The sequence below is a fragment of the Haematobia irritans genome, chromosome 2 (assembly GCF_050003625.1).
Source record: "Haematobia irritans isolate KBUSLIRL chromosome 2, ASM5000362v1, whole genome shotgun sequence".
NCBI lineage: Eukaryota > Metazoa > Arthropoda > Insecta > Diptera > Muscidae > Haematobia > Haematobia irritans.
The window spans coordinates 23,533,567-23,559,601 of NC_134398.1; the positions used below are offsets into that span (position 1 = coordinate 23,533,567).

Sequence of the window (26,035 nt, forward strand, 5' to 3'; positions counted from 1 at the left end):
TAAAATTATGTATGTATGTTTATACTCGACTCCACGTTCTTTTGTTAGTTTTTGAATTCCTTCCAAATTTTTATTAAAAATTTTATTAAAAATTGTTATTTTTGCAATAAAAAATAATATTTTATCAAAAAATCAGTCAATTTCGTTTATATCAAGCACTGTTACTGACTATAAATCTTTAATAACACACATTTCGAAGTTTCATTTAAAAAAATTTAATATAGTATAAATATAAATGTGTAAATTAAAAAAAAAAAAACAAAAAAATGTTCGGTCCGAGCAGGGATTGAACCCACGACCCTTTGTATGCAAGGCAGACATGCTAACCACTGCTCCACGTGGCAAACAAATGTATGTTTCTGTTAAATAATGTTATGTTTGCATGGGCTCGTGGGCGCTGCAAACTATGCTATATAAATGTAACTTAAAACGATAATTATCTACTGGTGACTATAACAGCTACGTAGCCCAGTGGATAGTGTGTTGGCTTACAAACTGTATGGTCCTCGGTTCGATTCTCCGTGCAGGCGAAAGGTAAAATTTAAAAAATTTATAAAAGTGAATAATTTCTTCAACATTATTTGTATTACAGAAAAAGGTGCCAATAACTAAAAAATTTCGTGGAAGTGAAAATTACGAGTATGTTAGGGAATGAGCACAATCGTGTTTGGGAAAAATTCTTCCAAGCATATAATATTTTTGGCTCAAAATGCTTCCAAACATATAATATGTTCACATAAAACAAACATATTAATGTTTCGGCAGTATGCAATAATATATGTGCTTCCTGCAAAATATGTTTGGAACATATGTTAAAGAAGCGATTTTTTTTGAGGGTGTACCAGTCCACAATTATATATAGCCCCCATAAAAACCGATCCCCAGATTTGGCTTGCGGATCCTCTAAGAGAAGCAAAATTCATCCGATCGGGTTGAAATTTGGTACGTGGTGTTAGTATATGGTTTCTAACAACCATGCAAAAATTGGTCCACATCGGTCTATAATTATATATAGCCCTCATATAAATCGATCCGCAGATTTGATCTCCGGAACCTCTAGGGGGAGCAAAATTCATCCGATCCGGTTGAAATTTGGTACGTGGTGTTAGTATATGGTCTCTGACAACTATGCAGTAATTGGTCCATATCGGTCCATAATTATATATAGCCCCCATATAAACCAAACCTCAGATGGGCTCTTAGAGGTGCAAAATTCATCCCATTCGGGATGGTCCATATCGGTGGTCTATTGTTATATATAGCCGATCGCCAATCACACAAAAATTGGTCCATATCGCTAAAAATAATCTACCAAAATTTTATTTCTATATAAAATTTTGTCAACATTTTATTTCTATAGAAAATTTTGTCAAAATTTTATTACTATAGAAAATTTTGCCAAAATTTTATTACTATAGAAAATTTTGTCAAAATTTTATTTCTGTAGAAAATTTTGTCAAACTGAATTATATACGTTTTTAATCGGCCTTTTTTTTTTTTGGTTTAATATATACCCCGTATGGAATAACTTATAAGATACCTTGCCATCGGCAAGTGTTACCACAACCGAAGTAATTGACAGTGGATGACAGTCTTTAGTAGAAGTTTCTATGCAATCCATGGTGGAGGGTACACAAGATTCAGCCTGGCCGAACTTACGGCGGTATATACTTGTTTAAAACTAACTTTCGAGTTTGATTATAAGGTTAATTGTATAAATTAATTTTGTAATAAAAAATTTTCAATTACTACTACAGTTGTCAACATACTTATGCCCATGACTGTATGCCCTCATCCTTCTATAAGATGATTTCGTTTCTATTCTCTTCGTTCGCCGCCTTTTTGTCCTTTGACAGTTTTCAATGCCGTAAGCGATAACATCTCATCCTTTTCTCGTTAAAATCTATCTATAGTTGGGAAATCATTCAATGACTGGTTTTTGGCTAATGGCCAATCAATAATTTCCAATTTTCAAACCAAGTTCTTTTCTATAGCCATCTCTCGCTCAACACATCAATGGGTTTGGTTTGGTTGAAACTATACTAGACATCAAAATGTCCATCTTGTTTTGGTTATTTTTCTTTTTTTCTAATAGCAACATGCAAATGGTGACCAAAGTATACACTTGGACACCTTTACAAATATGGAAGTAGAAGGCAAAAACTTTAAAGCAAAAAAGCTAAAGAGAATCATAACAGAAAACGTTGGAAATCGTTGAACAATACAAAACAAAAAAAATGTTAAGACATGCAAGAGCAGACGATGCCAAGTTTTACCTGATGCTGGTTTAGATGCAGCATTCTAGAGGCCATTGAAAAAAAACCATGGAACTCATATATGGCAATTGCGAAAAGATATATGTTAACCCTAAAATGCCCAAGAACATTGATTCCTCCAAAAAAATAATAATATTGCAAAATGATAAACAAGAATTTTTTTTCAAAATTTTGTTTTTTTGCGTTGTTTTGCAAAAATGGTGGTTGTATCTCGAAAGATATAGTGCGCATTAAAATAAATTTTTGTTTACAATTAAACAATTTGATGGTAGTAGAGCTTAGAGAATAGAGACATTTCTACACTACACACATTTTTTTATCACACTCCTTTTACTTCTGGTAAATATTAATTATTCACCAATTTGTAGGTTTTTCAATTTAAGGGCAAAATTTCATCTTAAGTTTCTCTCAATTTTGGTTTCAGTTTACCCAGAAGTACTAAAGATTTTGCGGAAAAAATATATTTTTTAAAACGACGTTATAATGTTTTAAATGCAACAAATTTGATTTCGTAAAATTTGGTATAAATTCTAAGACATAAGAATTTTTTTCTGGTTGTATCTTAAAAGATACAGTGCGTATTTAAGGGTTAAACGAGTATAGGTATGGAAAAGGTATGGTGGGGTAGTAAAACATTTTACCATAAGCTTTAGCAAAAACCATTGTCAATGGCAGCCACAATTTGACTAGATATAAGCTACATAAAAATGGGTCAGATTGGCGACTCGGAAAAGGCATGATCAGCACCAAGATTTGCATAAACCAAAAATAAGTCGTTTCAAGTAACAGGGCTTCTGGGTGTGGGCGTTTACAAGGAGAAGGTGAAATTAGGATTTTTCTTGAAAATATGAAATATGGGGTAGTCTAGATACGGTTTAAAAAATATTGAATGGACAGAAATAAATTTTTATCCACTTCCAATGAATTTTTTTTTTTGGACCAGCCATCGGTTTAAAGTCAAAACTTAAATTGTGCACAGTTAAATTTCAAAAGAAGAAAAGTAAATAAATAAAAAAAGGAAACAAAAGAGGAAGCATGCTAAAAATAAACCCAGCCAACTGCACTCAAATCGATGATTTGACGGTGGCAAAGGAAAAGAGATATGTTTGTTTCGAATTTATTTCGGCATAAGCCGGCTATCATGTAAAACCTTTTTTCGCAAGGTTCAAGTGTGATTCATTGTTGGGTTTAATGAACTGCCTGAATTGATTCCGATAATTGTTAGATAGTTTTGCTGCAAGTAGAGGATGCTGATGAGGAATGTGGTAATTCCGAAATGTGCGTCCATCCAACCATCTTGCAGTCTATAGGGCTTTGCGCAAAAAAATTTGACAAACATTCTTTTCCTCTGTTGGTTGAGCTACTCTTGTAGTTTAGTCAATGCATGGTTTTAAGCTGAAATAAAAAAACAACAACAATTTTATTTCTATAGAAAATTTTGTCAAAATTTTATTTCTATAGAAAATTTTGTCAAAATTTTATTTCTATAGAAAATTTTGTCAAAATTTTATTTCTATAGAAAATTTTGTCTAAATTTTATTTCTATAGAAAATTTTGTCAAAATTTTATTTCTATAGAAAATTTTGTCAAAATTTTATTTCTATAGAAAATTTTGTCAAAATTTTATTTCTATAGAAAATTTTGTCAAAATTTAATTTCTATAGAAAATTTTGTCAAAATTTTATTTCTATAGAAAATGTTGTTATATTTTTACTTCTATAGAAAATTTTGCCAAAATTTTATTTCTATAGAAAATTTTGTCAAAATTTTATTTCTATAGAAAATGTTGTCAAAATTTTATTTCTATAGAAAATGTTGTCAAAATTTTATTTCTATAGAAAATGTTGTCAAAATTTTATTTCTATAGAAAATGTTGTCAAAATTTTATTTCTATAGAAAAATAAAATTTTGTCAAAATTTTATTTCTATAGAAAAGTTTGTCAAAATTTTATTTCTATAGAAAATGTTTTCAAAATTTTATTTCTATAGAAAATTTTGTCAAAATTTTATTTCTATAGAAAATTTTGTCAAAATTTTATTTCTATAGAATATTTTTTCAAAATTTTAATTCTCAATCTAAAATTATACCCATTTACAAAACAATAAAAAATCTACAATTTGGTAGAATTCTACCAATTTTGGCAACATGTCCACCACCCAATTTTACTATTTGAATATTTAATGGTAATTTTTCGCGTATAAATAAAACGTGATCGAACTCCCATTTTCATATCTACAGCATTTGGAAGACGATCACCAGTCTCTTGGTGTTGTGGTTCGAAATCTTGATCTCATTGCAGCTTGATGGATTTGACAAAATTTTAATTTTTAAATAATTACTGATTTTCTACCGCAAAATTTTTTTTCTTTAAAAAAAAATTGACAAAAATGTATTCGGGATTTTTGTGAGGAATTTAAATTTAAATTGTGAATTTTTGGGGACGAAAACATCATAATTTGGGGAGAAGAGCCAGAAAAATACTGGCAACACTGTTTGGGAAGGTTTTACAAATTACTAGAATTTTTAATTTTTTTTTTTTGAGTTTAAATGAAAACAAAATATATTTCTACAAAAATATACTCCGAAAATAAAATTTGTTTGAAAAATTATTTAATAAAAAAATTTGCCGCTCGTGAGATATGAAGCAGAGTTTTTAGTTTTTCATCCATACCAATATAGAACATCGCAAGAAGTGTTCGGAATGTTATGCCATGGTGTCATATTACGATCATATCACAAATACTTCAATTGACGTTTCACCGCTTCATGTTCAATAGGGCTGTTTTCTTTTTGCACTGGATGGAACATTTGTATGGGCTATCCAGAACATCGTTGCACTGGTGTTCTATCCAGAATATCTCATCAGTGTAAGTCGCGTCGATGTTGCCAGATTGTATTATGATAAAGTGACGCTTCATCGATTCACAATAGCAATTTATTGTGACTAAATTCATACATTAAAAATGCAAGATTTCACTTCTATTCTGTGAATGTTTTTAAACAGCTGATGACAGTGTTGCATATTTTTGGGGATGTCCTGGATAAATGAGTACTCTGTTTTCTTTCAGTCATTCACGGCTTAGGGTATCCATTGCTAAAAGGAAACAACCCTAATGGCGTTTATGGCTAAGTTTGATAAGGCTTTCTGTTATGGTGCCAAGAAACCCAGGTTCAACCCCAAGTCGTAGCAAAAAGTTCTACAAATTGTAAAAACTATAAAACCAAAAAAAAAAACAAAAAAACTGAAATTTGTGATTTTTTTTAAATTTCTTCATACAAATGAACTTCCATGTCACAATTTCTAAACCAATTCAAAAATGGAGTACTTCCGTCCTATGACAAACCTATGTAAAATTCATTGGATATGATCCAAGTTTGCACTACTTCCAGATCACAAGTTAAGGATCCTAAATATTTTTTTGGAAGCTATTTTTTTATGTGTATTTTTAATTATAACATTTTTGTTTTTATTCTATTCTGCACATTATAAAATAGTGCATATTTTCGTAACATAAAGAAGAAGAATAGATAGACAAACAGAGTCCTTGATAATAATGCGCTTTGAGTAGATTTTGCGATGGCGATCTGTCCGTCCATCAGACTTTCAACTTTCCACCCGAACGTGAGAAATTTCGCAATATTTTTTCAAACTTTTTTTTTCGCCACTGAGCTTTGGTTGTAGAAATTCTACCGCCACCGGGCAAATAGATGTCCACGAAAAAAATCTCCCAATGGTATCATATGCTAAATTTCCTTTTTTTGCCAACTTTGGAACAATCGTGGAGAAAAACCATTTTTTGAACGCACAAACTGTTCCAAAAAATACCAAAAACATACAAATAAAAAATTCAAGATAATTCCATTTTAACGTTTTATGGTTATAACCAATGTCACAGGCATTTATCCAAATGTAGATACATTCGCATGATTGCCAATTGCTTCAATACGTTATTGCCTCTTTGATAAGTTTAATTGTAGCAATAAAAGTTCAGGATACGTTTTCTTTCCGTCATATAGTCTTTGTTTGCCGCCGCACATGTGCCACTATCAATTTTTACATGTACAAAAACTTGTGTGTCGCGTTCAATACCTTATGGTTGATATACCGGAAACCAATAGGACAATTACAACAACATCCTCTTAAACCGGAAACTGTGAGTGTTTACATTGTGAAAGTTGTACGCACGAATGAATGTGGAAGTAATAATAAATGCAGAATTTTCTTTGTTGATGTTGTTATTCGTTGAAGCCCGAGGATATTTGCTAAGGTTACTACACAAGAGAGGAGGCTGTGATACCTAAAGTGAACAATTTGACAGAATAAACGCAAGATCTATGAGAGCTTTAAAAAACAAAACTTTTTTTGGTATGCTTTTCGTAAGGAAGATTTTAGCATTCTCTCACTGAGCTCAGGCTGACATTAAAACTTCGAACGTCTGTTTAGATTAAATTTAATAATATTTAATAATATCAGAAGATATTCAAGTGGGCTTTGAATCTTTTAACGATGTCGTCATTAAGCGAAGTTCTCTCACCATAACTAGGGAGTGTCAAATTTTAGAGTTCTCTCAGTTGTTTGCCGGGAAACCCAACTTTTTTTGACTTCTGGAGAAGCAGGCTTACAAAGCCAACGGTTTCGAGCTCCCGGGGAAGTATTGCAGCACAGCTGAAAACTTAACGTAATTAACAGAAAAATACCATCAAAAGTGGAACCTGTGCCTTAATTTGTTTTGGGTTCTCACATCCTTCGGACCCTACTGAGTCCGACATCTCACTGTCTTGAATCTTTGGGTGATAGTGAATGGCCGTTTATTGTTCGTCGAGTGATTTTCCACCTTAATATAAATTCCATATATGCAGGGTTGTCAATTTGGTCCGATCGGATCAAAATTGGTCAAAAAAATTGTTAATTTTTAAAATTGGTCTGATGGTCGGACCAAATGGTATTTGGTTGATTTTGGTCCGTTTTCGTTAAATCGGTAATTTTTTAAAAATTTTCTATAGAAATAGAATTTTGACAAAAATTTTCTATAGCAATAACATTTTGACAAAATTTTCTATAGCAATAAAATTTTGACAAAATTTTTTATAGCAATAAAATTTTACAAAATTTTCTATAGAATTAAAATTTTGACAAAATTTTTTATAGAAATAAAATGTTGATAAAATTTTCTATAGAAATAAAATGTTGACAAAATTTTCCATGGAAATAAGATGTTGACACAATTTTCTATAGAAATAACATTATGACAAAATTTTCTATAGACATAAAATTTTGACAAAATTTTTTATAGAAATAAAATCTTGACAAAAATGTTTATAGAAATAAAATTTACACAAAATTTTCTATAAAAATAAAATTTTGACAAAATTTTCTATAGAAATAAAATGTTGACAACATTTTCTATAGAAATAAAATTTTGACTAAATTTTCTATAGAAATAGAATTTTCAACCACATTTTCTATAGAAATAGAATTTTAAAACATTTTCTATAGAAATAAAATTTTCACAAAATGTTTTATACAATTAAAATTTTGACAACATTTTTTATAGAAATAAAATTTTGACAAAATTTTCTATAGACTTAAAATTTTGACAAAATTTTCTATAGAAATAAAATGTAGTCAAAATATTCTATAGAAATAAAATTCTGAAAAATTTTTTATATAAATAACTTTTGACAAAATGTTGTATAGAAATAAAATTTTGACAAAATTTTCGATAGAAAACAAAATTTTGACAAAATTTTCTATAGAAATAAAATTTTGACAAAATTTTCTATAGAAATAAAATTTTGACAAAATTTTTTATAGAAATAAATTTTTGACAAAATTTTCTATAGAAATAAAATTTTGTTGTTTTTTATTATAGCTTAAAACCATACATTGACTAAACTACAAGTGTAGCTTAACCAACAGAGGAAAAGAATGTTTGTCAAATGTATTTGGGCAAAGCCCTATAGACTGCAAGATGGTTGGATGGACGCACGTTCCGGAATTACCACATTCCTCATCAGCATCCTCTACTTGCAGCAAACCTATCAACCAATTATCAGAATAAATTCAGGCAGTTCATTAAACCCAACAATAAACCACACTTGAACCCTCGGAAAAAAGGCTTTACATTGATAGCCGGCTTATGCCGAAATAAATTCAAAACAAACATATTTTTGACAAATTTTTCTTTAGAAATAAAATGTTGACAACATTTTTTTAAAGAAATAAAATTTTACAAAATTTTCTATAGAATTAAAATTTTGCCAAAATTCTCTATAGAAATAAATTTTGACAAAATTTTCTATAGAACTAAAATTTTCACAAAATTTTCTATAGAAATAAAATTTTGACATTTTTTTTTTTAGAAATAAAAATTTACAAAATTTTCTATAGAATTAAAATGTTGACAAAATTTTCTATAGAAATAAAATTTTGACAAAAATTTTTATAGAAATAAAATTTGCACAAAATTTTCTATAAAAATAAAATTTTGACACAATTTTCTATAGAAATAAAATTTTGACAAAAGTTTCTACAGAAATAAAATTTTGACAAAAGTTTCTAAAGAAATAAAATTTTGACAAAATTTACTATAGAAATAAAATTTTGACAAAATTTTCTATAGAATTAAAACTTTTACAAAAATTTTTATAGAAATAAAATTTTGACAAACATTTTTATAGAAATAAAATTTGCACAAAATCTTCTATAAAAATAAAATTTTGACACAATTTTCTATAGAAATAAAATTTTCACAAAATTTTTTTTACAATTAAAATTTCTATAAAAATAAAATTTTGACACAGTTTTCTATAGAAATAAAATTTTAACAATTTTTTTTTTACAATTAAAATTTTGACAGAATTAAAATTTTTGTAGAATCAAAATTTTTACAAAATTTTCCATGGAAATAAAATGTTGACAAAATTTTCTATAGAAATAAAATGTTGACAAAATTTTCTATAGAAATAAAATGTTGACAAAATTTTCTATAGATTTAAAATTTTGACAAAATTTTCTATAGAAATAAAATTTTCACAAAATTTTTTATACAATTAAAATTTTGAAAAACTTTTCTAGAGAAATAGAATGTTGACAAAATTTTTTATACAAATAAAATTGTGAAAAACTTTTCTACAGAAATAAAATGTTGACAAAATTTTTTATAGAATTAAAATTTTGACAAAATTTTCTATGGAATTTTGGCAAAATTTCTATAGAAATAAAATGTTGACAAAATTTTCTATATAAATAAAATTTAGACAAATTTTTTTATAGAAATAAAATTTTGACAAATTTTTTTATAGAAATAAAATTTTATAAAATTTTCTATACAATTAAATTTTTGACAAAATTTTCTATATTTCTAATATTTCTATATTCGTTTTACAAAATTTTTTATAGAATTAAAATTTTAATAAGATTTTCTATAGAAATAAAATTTTGACAACATTTGCTATAGAACTAAAATTTTGACAAAATTTTCTATAGAAATAAAATTTTGACAAAATGTTCTATACAAATAAAACTTTGACAAATTTTTTTATAGAAATAAAATTTTACAAAATTTTCTATAGAAATAATTTTGTATCACACAATTTTTTAATTAAAATTTTAATAAAATGTTCTACAGAAATAAATTTTTGACACAATTTTCTATAGAAATAAAATTTTCACAAAATTAAAATTTTGAAAAACTTTTCTACAGAGATAAAATTTTGACAAAAGTTGCTGTATAATTAAAATTTTAACAAAAATTTCTATAGAAATAAGATTTTGACAAAATTTTCTATGTTGACAAAATGTTCCATGGAAATAAAATTTTGACTAAATGTTTTATAGAATTAAAAATTTGACAAAATTTTCTATAGAAATAAAATGTTGACAAAATTTTGCATGGAAATAAAATGTTGACAAAATTTTCTATAGAAATAAAATTTTGACATAATTTTCTATAGAAATAAAATTTTGACAAAATTTTCTATAGAAATAAAAATTTGACAAAATTTTCTATAGAAATAAAATTTTGAGAAAATTTTCTATAGCAATAAAATTTTGACAAAATTTTCTATAGCAATAAAATTTTGACAAAATTTTCTACAGAAATAAAATTTAGACAAAATTTTCTATAGAAATAAAATTTTAAAATTTTCTATAGAAATAAAATTTTAAAATTTTCTATAGAAATAAAATCTTCTTTTCGACATTTTTTCAGAAATAAAATTTTGACAAAATTTTTTATAGAAATAAAATTTTGACAAAATTTTCTATAGAAATAAAATTTTGACAAAATTTTTTATAGAAATAAAATTTTGACAAAATTTTCTATAGAAATAAAATTTTGACAAAATTTTCTATAGAAAAAGAATTTTGACAAAATTTTATTTAGAAATAAAATTTTGACAAAATTTTCTATAGAAATAGAATTTTGACAAAATTTTCTATAGAAATAAAATTTTGACAAAATTTGATATAGACATAAATATAAATAAAAAAATGAATAGAAATAAAAAAGTTTGGTCCAATTGTGGAATAATGTTGGTCCAAAACAAAAAATCATTGCGGCAACGCTGCATATATACCGATTTTACTTCTTGGGCATCACAAGTTCATATTGTCATATTTTAAATGTGGCATTTTGATGTCATGCCTGCCTGAAGTTTATTATACTTTAGAAAATTTACTCTAAAAATTTTGAACCCTCCTAAAGTTTTATGCTTGAGTGACTATTGGAAAAAATTATCATTTTGAAATTCAGTATTCTTAACCTACATCATTTTTTTTTTGTAAATTAGCTTTGAGCTGTTTTGGATGCATTTAAGAAGTCTTTATTATCGTTGCAAAACTAAATTTTCGTTGGTTCACTTCTGTGTTTGTGTGTGGGTGTGTGTTTTTTTTTTGAAGCATACAACATTTGGTTAATTAAAAGTTTTTCTATTGCCTACTTTAGGGCTTAAAGGCCAGAGTTGGATTTACAGGTCACCTGGCTGCCTGTTTCTGGTCGACATCGAAATCTATGGGTGAGTGCTAAAATGTTACATCTGTTACGTTTTTCATTTGTCTGTCCATTCTGCCAGAAGTTTTTCCTCACTTAATACCTCTCATGAATGTTTATGAAATATTTTCGCTTTTGGTTATTGCTTTTAATTAAGCCAGCTTTAGTGTTGCTGTTGTTTATATCTCATTGCTGTTGCGGTTTTCAACATTTTCTGTTTTCCCCAAAGCAAACGGACTGTACAGATTCTTTTTTTATCAGTCATTCCTATTTGACTCCTCCCACGAAAAAAATGATTTGCCAGCAAAAAAGAAAAACTCTCTGAGAGTTTGCGAAAACTTTTATTCCTTTAATTCAAGGTTAAGCTCTTCAAGGCATCAGCACTGACTGCCCTTCCTAGCTGCAGAAGTGTTGGAACATGATGGGATTTTGGTTGATGTAAAATTGGCGGGAAAAGTGAAATACATTTTAATGAAGTTCCGAAAATTTATAAGAGACATTAATGAGAAGGAGAACAACTGTATGAAGAACTGTTTAATTACATTTCCTGTTGGAATGGTTTTCAACCCACAATATAACGTTTTAAAGTTTTAAACGAAATAAAACTTTAATTGGATTTACGTCTTGTACGATTTAAGTGATCAAAACAGATTAAAGGAAATTGTAAGAAGAAAAAATTAATAAAGAGAAATATAGTCGGATCTAGAGATTATATAATCGGATCTAGAGATTATACTAAATAAATTAGAGAAGATTTAAAAAAAATATAATTATAATAAATAATTTATTTTACTTTTTATATTAAATACAATTTAGTTTTATGACCATAGATAGACCAAAACAGATTACAGGAAACCATAAGGGGAGAACTGTATAGCCAAGAATAGGATCGGACCTGGAGATGATACCAAATAAATTATAAAACTATTTTATTTTTTATAAAAAATGCATCAATTAATTAATTTCACTTTTTATATAATTTATAATTTAAATATACACAGGAAAAATTTCACGAATTTTTTTCCAATTAAAGCCTTAATTAAGTTTTAAAAATATTCAATTAAAAATTAAATTGATGAAACATTTATTTTTAATTGAAACAAAACTTAATATAATTAATTTTTTAATTGACTTTGAAGTATGTTTTTAATTGATATTATCATTTTTGTGATTGAAGACATTTCAATTAAAAAATTCATTGGATCCGTTAATTCGGTGATTGAATCAGAAAATTTTTTTTGTGTGTTGGTTAAATTGATTAAAACCGTGGAAAAAAATTATACAAAAAATTTTTTTTTTTTATTCAATCCCGAAATTAATTGATCCCATTAATTTTTTAATTGAAATGTCTTTAATCACAGAAACGATAGTATTAATTAAAAAATTAATTGATAGCCAATGAAAAAATTCCAATTAAATACAATTAAAAAATTATTTTATACTATTAGTTTGTGCGATTGATTTTTGTTTCAATTAAAAAAATTTTTGAATCAATTAAATTTTTAATTGAAAATTTTTTAAAGCTCAATTAAGATTTTAATTGGAAAAATTTTCGTGAATTTTTTTTCTGTGTATACACAAATGAAGCATAAAGATTTACTAAATTTGTCTCTACCACAACTATTGTTCAGAATGCCTCAAAAATTAATTGATCCAATTAATTTTTTAATTGAAATGGTTTTAATCACAGAAATTATAGTATCAATTAAAAAATTAATTGATAGCCAATTAAATAATTCCAATTAAATCTAATTAAAAAATTAATTGATACTATTAGTTTGTGTGATTGATTTTTGTTTCAATTAAAAAATTTTTTGAATCAATTAAATTTTTAATTGCATATTTTTTAAAGCTCAATTAAGATTTTAATTGGAAACATTTTCGTGAAATTTTTTTTCTGTGTATACACAATTGAAGCACAAAGATTTACTAAATTTGTCTCTACCACAACTATTGTTCAGAATGCCTCAAAAATTTGTAATCGTTAGCAATAATGCGCCCATCTTAAAATTCGTATGATACTACACACAAAAAAAATTTTTTCTGATTCAATCACGAAATTAATTGATCCAATTAATTTTTAATCGAAATATATTCAATCACAGAAATGATAGTCTCAATTAAAAAATTAATTGACGGTCAATTAAAAAGTTAATTGATCCAATTAAAAAATTAATTAATACTATTATTTTTGTGATTGATTTTTGTTTCAATTAAAAAATTTGTTGAATCAATTAAATTTTTAATTGAATATTTTTTAAAACTCAATTAAAATTTTAATTGGAAAAATGTTCGTGAAATTTTTTTGTGTGTAGGTTAGGTTAGGTGGCAGCCCGATGTATCAGACTCACTTAGACTATTCAGTCCATTGTGATACCACATTGGTATGGTACTAAAGACATTTTTAACTCCATTTTTTTTCGTTCAAACTACGCAATTTTCTTTACTAAGTGAAAAAGTGAAATTACAGTGAAACCTCTCAAACTTGGACACTCTTAAAACCGGACACCTCCCGATCATGGACAGTTTTCGGGGACGTTTGCTATATTAACACATTAAAATTAAACTCCCAAACCTAGACACTACTGAAAGGTGAACACAATTTAGGCGACCACCATTCAGAGGTTTCACTGTATATGGTATTCAATAAATTTTCTTGAATTTTTCCAAAAATATTTACTTGTTTTTATGAAGTCGCTCTTATAAAATCAACCAAAATTTTCCTAGCTGTTTTTCAATGTATTTTGTTGGAAGTATAATAAAGATTTTTAATAAAATATATTAAAAAAAAACAACGACTCGCTTTTTTTCCTAGTGTGCCTTAAAATATTAAAAGCCCCATTAAGTTACCCAATAAGATTTTGTAGTCACCACTGCTATTGTTCTTGGTAGCAAGTTTTTATTCTTAAATTCCAATAACTTCCGGCATTTATAGTCATTTCCTTTCGTTACTCAATGGTATTGATATGAGCGCATAAGTGTTTCACACACACACACACACTTACATACTTTCACATATCTAGTACTTACAATAGTATACGTGGGCAATTTGTGTGGTGTATAGTTTCTTTATGACACTCAGAACTTGAACACAGATGCAATAAAGGCTATCAAGAGCAGCAACAAAATCCAAAAAAAAAACGAAGAATTTAACGAAGGAGTAAAGGTAGAGGGAAAAAAGCTTTTAGAGTGTTTTAACTTAATGACAGGTAGTTAAATAAAAGCATAGAGTAAAAGACGAAATGCGGGCATGGATGATGGCTTCAATAAGGGTCATGATATAATAATAAAAAAATGCAAACTTTTATTCCTTCTTAAGGATGCCATATTCGTTTCTCTATATAGTTTTTTTCTGTCTGTCTTTTGTCGAAGCATTTTTTGCTTTTATTAAAGTGTGAAAGAATTACAAAGAAAGAACAATAAAGTTATGAGAAATGGGTACTTACTTGCTCCACCATATGTAAAATCGCCTAAATGCACGAATGTGAATTATACACGTCCAAATTGTGAATGCAATAAAATATGTAATACACATTTTTTTTGGGGGGGGGGGAGGGGGGTTGGCAAAAATGAAATAAGGTTCAAGAGAAGAAAAAGACAAAAATGATTTTTTGAGTGGATATTTTCAAGAACGGTAATGATGAAATTTAAAAGATAATGATGGTCATAAATTTTATGACAAAATGAAACAAAACTCAAATCATAAAAAAAAATGTGGAAAATTTGTGAAAACTTAAAAAAAAGAAAACGAATTGGAAATAAAATCCTTTTTATGGTATCGCATGTAAAGAGAAAGAGAACATATGGTATATGCATTAAATTATGAGGCAATATTCAAGTATTCTATATAGATGAGAGCCTTAAGATATGCAATTTCTTAATACATTTTCGGTTTTTGGGGTGGATGGGGAAATTTACAAATATTAAAAAGAAGAACTTGCAAATATTAAAAACATTTTTTTCGAAGCTATTAAATAAAAAAAAAACTTAGAAATAAGGAACGTTGGCCTATTGAAGTTTGTTAAAATTATGAATTTTCAAAAACATATAAAAACCCACCTATTTGTTCAATTCTATAGCTTTATATCATAAATTCTAAAAATCACTTAAAATTGTATATTTAATAGTAATAATTAGAACCTATAGAAAAATTTTAAATATGTAAATTTCTCGTTCTTGCATTAAAACCCCATAATAAAGTTTTTTTTTTTTTTTAATTTTGTTGTCCTTTCCCTTCAAATGTTAAACAAAAATTTCTTTTTTCTTTAACTTTTTTTTACTTACTTGTCTCACCAGTGGTACAAGTCGCTGGTATTGATGGAGGTCCTCTACCGATATTATTTACACCTATCACATAGAATTCATATTCGGTATAGGGACTCAATGCTCGTACCACATAGTACATAGTTATAATGCCACTAATTTCGCTAAAAGCCTATAAAAGAGAAAAAGAAAAACGAGAAATTAGAAAAAAACAAGTATATACGGCGGTAAGTTCGGCCAGGCCGAAGCTTATGTACCCTCCACCATGGATTGCGTAGAAACTTCTACTGAAGACTGTCATCCACAATCGAATTACTTGGGTTGCGATAACACTTGCCGATGGCAAGGTATCTTAAAACTTCCTAACACCGTAATATATACCACATAGTCCATACGTGGTATATATTATTTAAACTAAAAAGGCCGATTAAATACGTATATAATTAAGTTTAAAGTTTCTATAGAAATAAAATTTTGACAACATTTTCTATAGAAGTAAAATTTGGAAAAAAATTTCTATAAACCTAAAATTTGGAAAAAATTTTCTATAGAAATAAAATTTTAAAATTTTGACAAAATTTTCTATAGAAATAAAATTTTGATAAAATTTTCTATAGAAATAACATTTTGACAATGTTTTCTATAAAAATAAAATTTTGGTAGATTATTTTTGGCTCGAGTGGCAACCATGATTATGAACCGACATGGACCAATTTTTCGGTTATATATAACTATAGACCGATACGGACCAATTTTGGCATGGTTATTAGCGGCCTTATACTAACACCACGTTGCAAATTTCAACCGGATCGGATGAATTTTGCTCCTCCAAGAGGTTCCGGAGATCAAATCTGGGGAACGGTTTATATGGGGGCTATATAAAGGGTGATTCTTTTGAGGTTAGGATTTTCATGCATTAGTATTTGACAGATCACGTGGGATTTCAGACATGGTGTCAAAGAGAAAGATGCTCAGTATGCTTTGACATTTCATCATGAATAGACTTACGATCTGCCACAACGTCGAATTTTCAGTGAATGGGCCCTAGAAAAGTTGGCAGAAAATCCGCTTTTTTATCGACAAATTTTGTTCAGCGATGAGGCTCATTTCTGGTTGAATGGCTACGTAAATAAGCAAAATTGCCGCATTTGGAGTGAAGAGCAACCAGAAGCCGTTCAAGAACTGCCCATGCATCCCGAAAAATGCACTGTTTGGTGTGGTTTGTACGCTGGTGGAATCATTGGACCGTATTTTTTCAAAGATGCTGTTGGACGCAACGTTACGGCGAATGGCGATCGCTATCGTTCGATGCTAACAAACTTTTTGTTGCCAAAAATGGAAGAACTGAACTTGGTTGACATGTGGTTTCAACAAGATGGCGCTACATGCCACACAGCTCGCGATTCTATGGCCATTTTGAGGGAAAACTTCGGAGAACAATTCATCTCAAGAAACGGACCGGTAAGTTGGCCACCAAGATCATGCGATTTGACGCCTTTAGACTATTTTTTGTGGGGCTACGTCAAGTCTAAAGTCTACAGAAATAAGCCAGCAACTATTCCAGCTTTGGAAGACAACATTTCCGAAGAAATTCGGGCTATTCCGGCCGAAATGCTCGAAAAAGTTGCCCAAAATTGGACTTTCCGAATGGACCACCTAAGACGCAGCCGCGGTCAACATTTAAATGAAATTATCTTCAAAAAGTAAATGTCATGGACCAATCTAACGTTTCAAATAAAGAACCGATGAGATTTTGCAAATTTTATGCGTTTTTTTTTTTAAAAGTTATCAAGCTCTTAACAAATCACCCTTTATAATTATGGACCGATATGGACCAATTTTTGCATGGTCATTAGAGACTATATATTAACACCATGTACCAAATTTCAACCGGATCGGATGAATTTTGCTTCTCTAAGAGACTCCGGAGGTCAAATCTGGGGATCGGTTTATAAGAGGGCTATATATAATTATGGACCGATATGGACCAATTCTTGCGTGTTTCTTAGAGACCGCATTCTAACACAAATGACAAAGTTAATATACCCCCATGACAAAGTTAATATACCACCATCCTATGGTGGAGGGTATAAAAATATAACAAGTATATACGGCCGTAAGTTCGGCCAGGCCGAATCTTATGTACCCTCCACCATGGATTGCGTAGAAACTTCTAGAAAGACTGTCATCGACAATCGAATTACTTGGCTTGTGGTATCTTAAAACTTCTTAACATCGTTTTCTAAATTGTGAGTTAGTCCATACGTGGTATATATTGGACAATACGTAGAGAGCCAGAATTGAAATATGGGGGCTATATGAACTTGATATGGACCAATTTTTGTGTGATTGGGGATCGATTTATCTGATGGCTATATATAACTATAGACCGATATGGAACTAGTTAGGCATGGTTGTTAATGGCCATATACTAGCACAATGTATCAAATTTCAACTGACTCGTATGAAATTTGCTTCTCCAAGAGACTCCAATCGGATGAAAATTGCTTCTCCAAGAGGCTCCAAAACCAAATCTCGGGATCGGTTTATATGGGGGCTATATAGGATTATGGACTGATATGGACCACTTTTGGCATAGTTGTTAAATATCATATACTACCACCACGTACCAAATTTCAACCAGATCGGATGAATTTTGCTTCTCCGAAAGGCACCCGGGGTCAACTCTGGGGATCGGTTTATATGGGGGCTATATATAATTATGGACTGATATGAACCAATTCCTGCATTGTTGTTGGATACGATATACTAACATCACGTACCAAATTTCAACCGAATCAGATGAATTTTGCTCTTCCAAGGGGCTCCGGAGGTCAAATCTGGGGATCGGTTTATATGGCCTATATATAATTATGGACCGATTTCGAGCAATTTTTGCATGGGTGTTTGAGGCCATATATTGACACCACGTACCAAATTTCAACTGAATCAGATGAGTTTTGGTCTTCCGAGAGACTCCGGAGGTCAAATCTGGTGATAGGTTTATATGGGGGCTATATATAATTATGGACCGATGTTTACCAATTTTTGCATGACCATTAGAGACCATATATTAACACCATGTACCAAATTTCAGCCAGATCGGATGAAATTTGCTTCTCTTAGAGGCTCCGAAAGCCAAATTTGGGAGTCCGTTTATATGGGGGCTATACGTAAAAGTGTACCGATGTGGACCAATTTTTACGTGGTTTTTAGAGACCATATACTAACACCATGTACCAAATTTCAGCCGGATCGGATGCAATTTGCTTCTCTTGGAGGATTCGCAAGCCAAATTTGGGGGCTATACGTATATATAAATGTTAAAACTAGAAAAATTGCGTACTTGGGACACCTCAAGAGAAATAACAAATACAGAATTCTTCAAACCATCATAAAGGGAAAAATAGAAGGACAACGAGGAAAAGGCAGGAGAGAAGTAAACTGGCTGAAAAACATTCAAGAATAGACAGCCCAGCAAAAAATGGAGCACTATTTCAGCATGATTATAAGGGAGAGAGGCAGTACCAACTGCTTACAAAACAACCGATTTTTGTGGGCGATGTCCCGATTTAGAGCAGCTTCTACACAGCGCTGATATAAATTCGCTGATATAATTTTAGGAAATTTTACAAGGAAAATGTTGGTATTTTGACCATTTTTGTCGAAATCAGAAGAACATATATATGGGAGCTATATTTAAATCTGAACCGATTTCAACCATATTTGGCACGCATAGCTAAAATGCTAATTCTACACCCTGTGCAAAATTCCAATTAAATCGGAGTAAAATATTGGACACTGTGGTCATATGAGTGTAAATCGGGCGAACGATATAAATGGGAGCTATATCTAAATCTGAACCGATTTGGCTGATATTTTGCAAGTTTTTCGAGATTCATAAAATATTCGGATGTACGGAATTTGAGGAAGATCGGTTGATATACACGCCAATTATGACCAGATCGGTGAAAAATATATATGGCAGCTATATCTAAATCTGAACCGATTTCAATCAAATTTTGCACACTTGACTTTATTACTAATTGTACTCCTAGTGCAAAATTTCAACCAAATTGAGCCAAAACTCTGTCTTCTGGGGCCATATAAGTCCATATCGGGCGAAAGATATATATGGGAGCTATATCTAAATCTGAACCGATTTCAATCAAATTTTGCACGCTTGACTATACTACCAACTGTACTCCTAGTGCAAAATTTCAACCAAATCCGGCCAAAAATCTGGCTTCTGGGACCATATAAGTCCATATCTGGCGAAATATATATATGGGAGCTATATCTAAATTTGAACCGATTTCAATCACACTTGACTATACGACTAAGTGTTATGTTTGTACAAAATTTCAAGCAAATCGGTATAAAACTCTGGCTTCTGGGTCCATATTAGTGCATATCGGGCGAAAGACATATATGGGAGCTATATCTAAATCTGAACCGATTTCTTCCAAAATCAATAGGGTTCTATTCTGACCCAAATTAGGAACATGTGCCAAATTTGAAGGCGATTGGACTTAAATTGCGACCTAAACTTTGATCACAAAAATGTGTTCACAGACAGACGGACGGACGGACGGACATGGTTATATCGACTCAGGGAGCCACCCTGAGCATTATTGCCAAAGACACCATGTGTCTATCTCGTCTCCTTGTGGGTGTTACAAACATATGCACTTATAATACCCTGTTCCACAGTGTGGCGCAGGGTATAGGTTAGGTTAGGTTAGGTTAGGTTATGTGGCAGCCCGATGTATCAGGCTCACTTAGACTATTCAGTCCATTGTGATAGCACAATGGTGAACTTCTCTCTTATCACTGAGTGCTGCCCGATTCCATGTTAAGCTCAATGATAAGGGACCTCCTTTTTACAGCCGAGTCCGAACGGCGTTCCACATTGCAGTGAAACCACTTAGAGAAGCTTTGAAACCCTCAGAAATGTCACCAGCATTACTGAGGTGGGATAAACCACAGCTGAAAAACTTTTTGGTGTTCGGTCGTAGCAGGAATCGAACCCACGAAATTGTGTATGCAAGGCGGGTATGCTAACCATTGCACCACGGTGGCTGCAGGGTATACAAATATGGGAACTAAACGCAATGTTCAGTCATTTCAGCAGTTAACAAATTTGGATAAAATGCAGCGAATTGGCGCGGTTGTGGACCTCCTATACACTTAATGTCATGTTGCATCTATTATCTTTAAAATAGATTCCCTTAATGTCATATTGCATCTTTTGCCATTAGACATATTGGCCAAATAGTTAGCTGCAACAGCGGTTGTGCTGCTGCGCGAGGTGTCACAGTGGTTGGAAAAAGCACGGGCACATTGCGGTTCTCAAAATAATGCCACATGTGTGAACCGCAGTGGAACTGTTAAAGCAACAAAAAAGTTGGCTGATAAGTAAATTTCCCATAAAGGCTGGCATAAATACTAGCCCATACAATCAGCCTGTAAGAAAATCCTGGGACTCTGTGGATATTATTGCAGGTTGTAAATTACCACAGACAGCCGCTCTCAACGATATGGCTGAGCAATACAATATTTTTAAGAGGGGATAAACCACTGCTGAGAAGCGTTTTGGTATTCGGTCGAAATTGGGAAGGCAAAGCATTGCAGTACGATGGCTTCCCTATGAGTGGGATATTCCCCCATGTTCCATTATTTGGAATTGCAAATCATGAGAATTAAGTTTTTATTTTTTTATAACGACAAATTTGAACTCTTCACTGAAGAGAACTATATTACAAAATTGTAACTTTACGTTTTCAGGTTGAGAACAATATGCGATTCCGAATGTCAGGGAATTGGGGAAATATCTTGATAAAATTGTTGACCCACTCGTTGGTAAGCAGACGTAAATAGTGAATTTTTTTTTCTCCAAAAAAATAAAATGAGGTATTTTGTTGAAACACGCTCTTTGATAGTTTCACAAATATTATCAAAACAAATTTCTGTGAGATATATTTTAGAAATAATATTTTCTCACAAAAAATTAGTCATATTTTTTAATGAACAATTATTCAGAGATTTTTTTTTTATAACAAAACCAGTAAGGAAAGTCTAAAGTCGGGCGGGGCCGACTATATTATACCCTGCACCACTTTGTAGATCTAAATTTTCGATACCATATCACATCCGTCAAATGTGTTGGGGGCTACATATAAAGGTTTGTCCCAAATACATACATTTAAATATCACTCGATCTGGAAGAATTTGATAGACTTCTACAAAATCTATAGACTCAAAATTTGTGTCGGCTAATGCACTAGGGTGGAACACAATGTTAGTAAAAAAAAATATGGGAAACGTTTAAATCTGAAGCAATTTTAAGGAAACTTCGAAAAAGTTTATTTATGATTTATCGCTCGATATATATGTATTAGAAGTTTAGGAAAATTAGAGTCATTTTTACAACTTTTCGACTAAGCAGTGGCGTTTTTACAAGGAAAATATTGGTATTTTGACCATTTTTGTCGAAATCAGAAAAACATATATATGGGAGCTATATCTAAATCTGAACCGATTTCAACCAAATTTGACACGCATAGCTACAATGCTAATGTGCAAAATTTCAACCAAATCGGAGCAAAAAATTGGCCTCTGTGGTCTGAACCGATTTGGCAAGTTTTTCGAGACTCATAAAATATTCGGATGTACGGAATTTGAGGAAGATCGGTTGATATACACGCCAATTATGACCAGATCGGTGAAAAATATATATGGCAGCTATATCTAAATCTGAACCGATTTTTTCCAAAATCAATAGGGATCGTCTTTGAGCCGAAACAGGACCCTATACCAAATTTTAGGACAATCGGACTAAAACTGCGAGCTGTACTTTGCACACAAAAATACATCAACAGACAGACAGACAGACGGACAGACAGATAGACAGACAGACAGACAGACGGACATCGCTAAATCGACTCAGAATTTAATTCTAAGACGATCGGTATACTAAACGATGGGTCTCAGACTTTTCCTTCTTGGCGTTACATACAAATGCACAAACTTATTATACCCTGTACCACAGTAGTGGTGAAGGGTATAAATATAGTTTTTATATTTCTATTATTATTATTATTATTTTTTTTTATAAAATAAAAATTCTTACCTGATTAGCATTTTTAGGTTTATATTGTATCACATAGTACATTAAGTCTTCAGGGCCTTTATAAGACCATTCAAGACGTACAGAGGTGGCTGTTACTTCAGAAATTTGTATATCTGTGGGTGCCGTTGGTAAAGCTGTAATAGCAAATAAATTTACGTTTGTAATTTTTGGCACAAAATAAAACTATTAGAGAAATACATACATTGAACTTTTACCACAGCCGTAGCTTCAATCTGGCCCAACGAAGAGGCAGCTATACAGGTATAATTTGCACTTTGTTGTATATTGGTCAATTCCAAAATATTACGACCAATGGGTATATTATTTTCAGGAGTCAGATCTTGGGCACCTAAAATCCATATGAATTAGTGATGAGTAGAAATCCAGAGGAATTATATATATAGTTTCATTTACCTTTCATCCATTTGACATGAGGCATGGGAGAACCGACAGCTATACAGGATAAATTAAGACTGGATCCCAACATAACCTCATTCATGAGCTCTGGGGGTCTGGAGAATGTTGGCGATACACGTCGTACTTTCACATACAAATTATTGGCCTTTGAGTGTTCAGTACCCACAGAATTCTCAGCCACACATTCATATTTGCCTTGGTCCTCTTCACGACTGTTTTCGATTTGTAAACCACCTGCAAAGGATTCAAGAATAAATGCCAAGTTTGAAATTGAATTAAAATTAAACACATGTGAGATATATAATTCAATCTATATCGAAATTCAAGTTTATAAATTGTTTTTTAATATAATGTTAATTAAATAATAACCATTAAATTTTATAAGTTCACAGTGTAGAGTAATGGGAAAATCATGTTGTTGATATAATGACTCTAGCAGCCATGGTCATCTTAATCCACATTTCATGGACGGCAAGCTCTTTCAGGGACCATATAAAAAAAACCATCGGAAAGAGTACATATAAAGACCATGATTGGTTTTTGGTGACATTGCGGTTGATCAAATGGCTTTAAAACAAATAAAAATACAAATACACACATGAAACCATTAAATGTGTGTGTGTGTGTGTGGGTTTGTGTATGCTTGCGTGCATATGAAAAATATCAAAAAATGAGGTTGAAAATCTTTGTATGGTTATTAAATATTATTAAAATAATGTTTATGACATAATTTCTATACATATACATTTAATGTATTTCCATACATTTTTCATTTTTCCATGCAAGCATAAATTTTGGACATTTTCAGTGGCCAAAACCATACATCAACCACATGACTGCAAAAATCTCTATGCCATATAATTTCTTGCTTTTTGAAGAGTTTACTGGTGATGATGCCTGGCTGGGAAAATTCAATAGTTTTTCCCTTTTAACATTTGATTTTTCAAAACTAGTCATCATCATCGTCTGTTTTGTGGTAAAGAGCACCATCACCATACAAAAACACAATAAATGAATTGGTTTCTATAACATAAAATGTGGTCAATACATATTGGTCAGGTCCAGTAACAACCAGGCGGACAGCCTGACACAAACACTTATACACAAGTATTTTATATGTGTGTATGTGTGTGTGTGCTATGTAAAATATTTACTGGTAGTATATACCTTTTACGAATTACTACAAAAGATTGCTTGCATCCTTGGTTAAATGAAAATTTATGACAAAAATATGTGACCATTATCGGGGTGACAATGCTATCGAATAAAAAAATAAATCTAACTATGAAATTTTTAAAATTCATGTGTAATGAATAATTGTTTTGTGTTAAAAAGTCTCATATATTTTATTCTTTTAAAACGAGAAATGGAAATTTAAAAATAATGCTCCAATTTTGAAAATTAAAAAAAAATTTTCGAGTATACTTTTCAGAGGGACATTTAAAAAAAATTAAAGCATAAAGCATAGGGCGATATCCTTAGGAATTCTTATGAAACAGGATAAAATAAAGCATAATTTAAAGAGCGATAAGTAGAAATAAATTTAAATCTCTCTGTTGAGCAGATCAATATCCTTTTTTAGGGAACCACCGTGGTGCAATGGTTAGCATGCCCGCCTTGCATACACTAGGTCGTGGGTTCGCTTCCTGCTTCGACCGAACATCAAAAAGTTTTTCAGCGGTGGATTATCCCACCTCAGTAATGCTGGTGACATTTCTGAGAGTTTCAAAGCTTCTGTAAGTGGTTTAACTGCAATGTGGAACGCCGTTCGGACTCGGCTATAAAAAGGAGGTCCCTTGTCATTGAGCTTAACATGGAATCGGGCAGCACTCAGTGATAAGAGAGAAGTTCACCAATGTGGTACCACAATGGACTGTATAGTCTAAGTGAGCCTGATACATCGGGCTGCCACCTAACCTAACCTAACCTAATATCCTTTGTATTGGTTATTTAAAGGGTGATTTGTTAAGAGCTTGATAACTTTTTTTTTAAAACAAACGCATAAAATTTGCAAAATCTCATCGGTTCTTTATTTGAAACGTTAGATTGGTCCATGACATTTACTTTTTGAAGGTAATTTCATTTAAATGTTGACCGCGGCTGCGTCTTAGGTGGTCCATTCGGAAAGTCCAATTTTGGGCAACTTTTTCGAGCATTTCGGCCGGAATAGCCCGAATTTCTTCGGAAATGTTGTCTTCCAAAGCTGGAATAGTTGCTGGCTTATTTCTGTAGACTTTAGACTTGACGTAGCCCCACAAAAAATAGTCTAAAGGCGTCAAATCGCATGATCTTGGTGGCCAACTTACCGGTCCATTTCTTGAGATGAATTGTTCTCCGAAGTTTTCCCTCAAAATGGCCATAGAATCGCGAGCTATGTGGCATGTAGCGCCATCTTGTTGAAACCACATGTCAACCAAGTTCAGTTCTTCCATTTTTGGCAACAAAAAGTTTGTTAGCATCGAACGATAGCGATCGCCATTCACCGTAACGTTGCGTCCAACAGCATCTTTGAAAAAATACGGTCCAATGATTCCACCAGCGTACAAACCACACCAAACAGTGCATTTTTCGGGATGCATGGGCAGTTCTTGAACGGCTTCTGGTTGCTCTTCACTCCAAATGCGGCAATTTTGCTTATTTACGTAGCCATTCAACCAGAAATGAGCCTCATCGCTGAACAAAATTTGTCGATAAAAAAGCGGATTTTCTGCCAACTTTTCTAGGGCCCATTCACTGAAAATTCGACGTTGTGGCAGATCGTTCGGCTATTCATGATGAAATGTCAAAGCATACTGAGCATCTTTCTCTTTGACACCATGTCTGAAATCCCACGTGATCTGTCAAATACTAATGCATGAAAATCCTAACCTCAAAAGAATCACCCTTTAGTTCTGAGTACAAACAAAAAATTATTACACAACTTTTTTGTCGAAGTTGTATTTCATCGTCAGTT

At 31.1% G+C, this 26,035-nt stretch overlaps 1 protein-coding gene across 1 annotated transcript in view; it reads right to left on the reverse strand.

The window, feature by feature from the left end:
- Positions 1 to 26,035, reverse strand: part of Lar (tyrosine-protein phosphatase Lar) — a gene marked incomplete in the record, with an annotated part of 1,210,349 nt that overhangs the window by 147,669 nt on the left and 1,036,645 nt on the right. Inside the window, 5 exon segments of the mRNA XM_075293564.1 lie at positions 14,717 to 14,740; positions 15,564 to 15,705; positions 22,666 to 22,799; positions 22,868 to 23,014; positions 23,080 to 23,316. Coding sequence (XP_075149679.1) covers positions 14,717 to 14,740; positions 15,564 to 15,705; positions 22,666 to 22,799; positions 22,868 to 23,014; positions 23,080 to 23,316 — 684 coding nt within the window.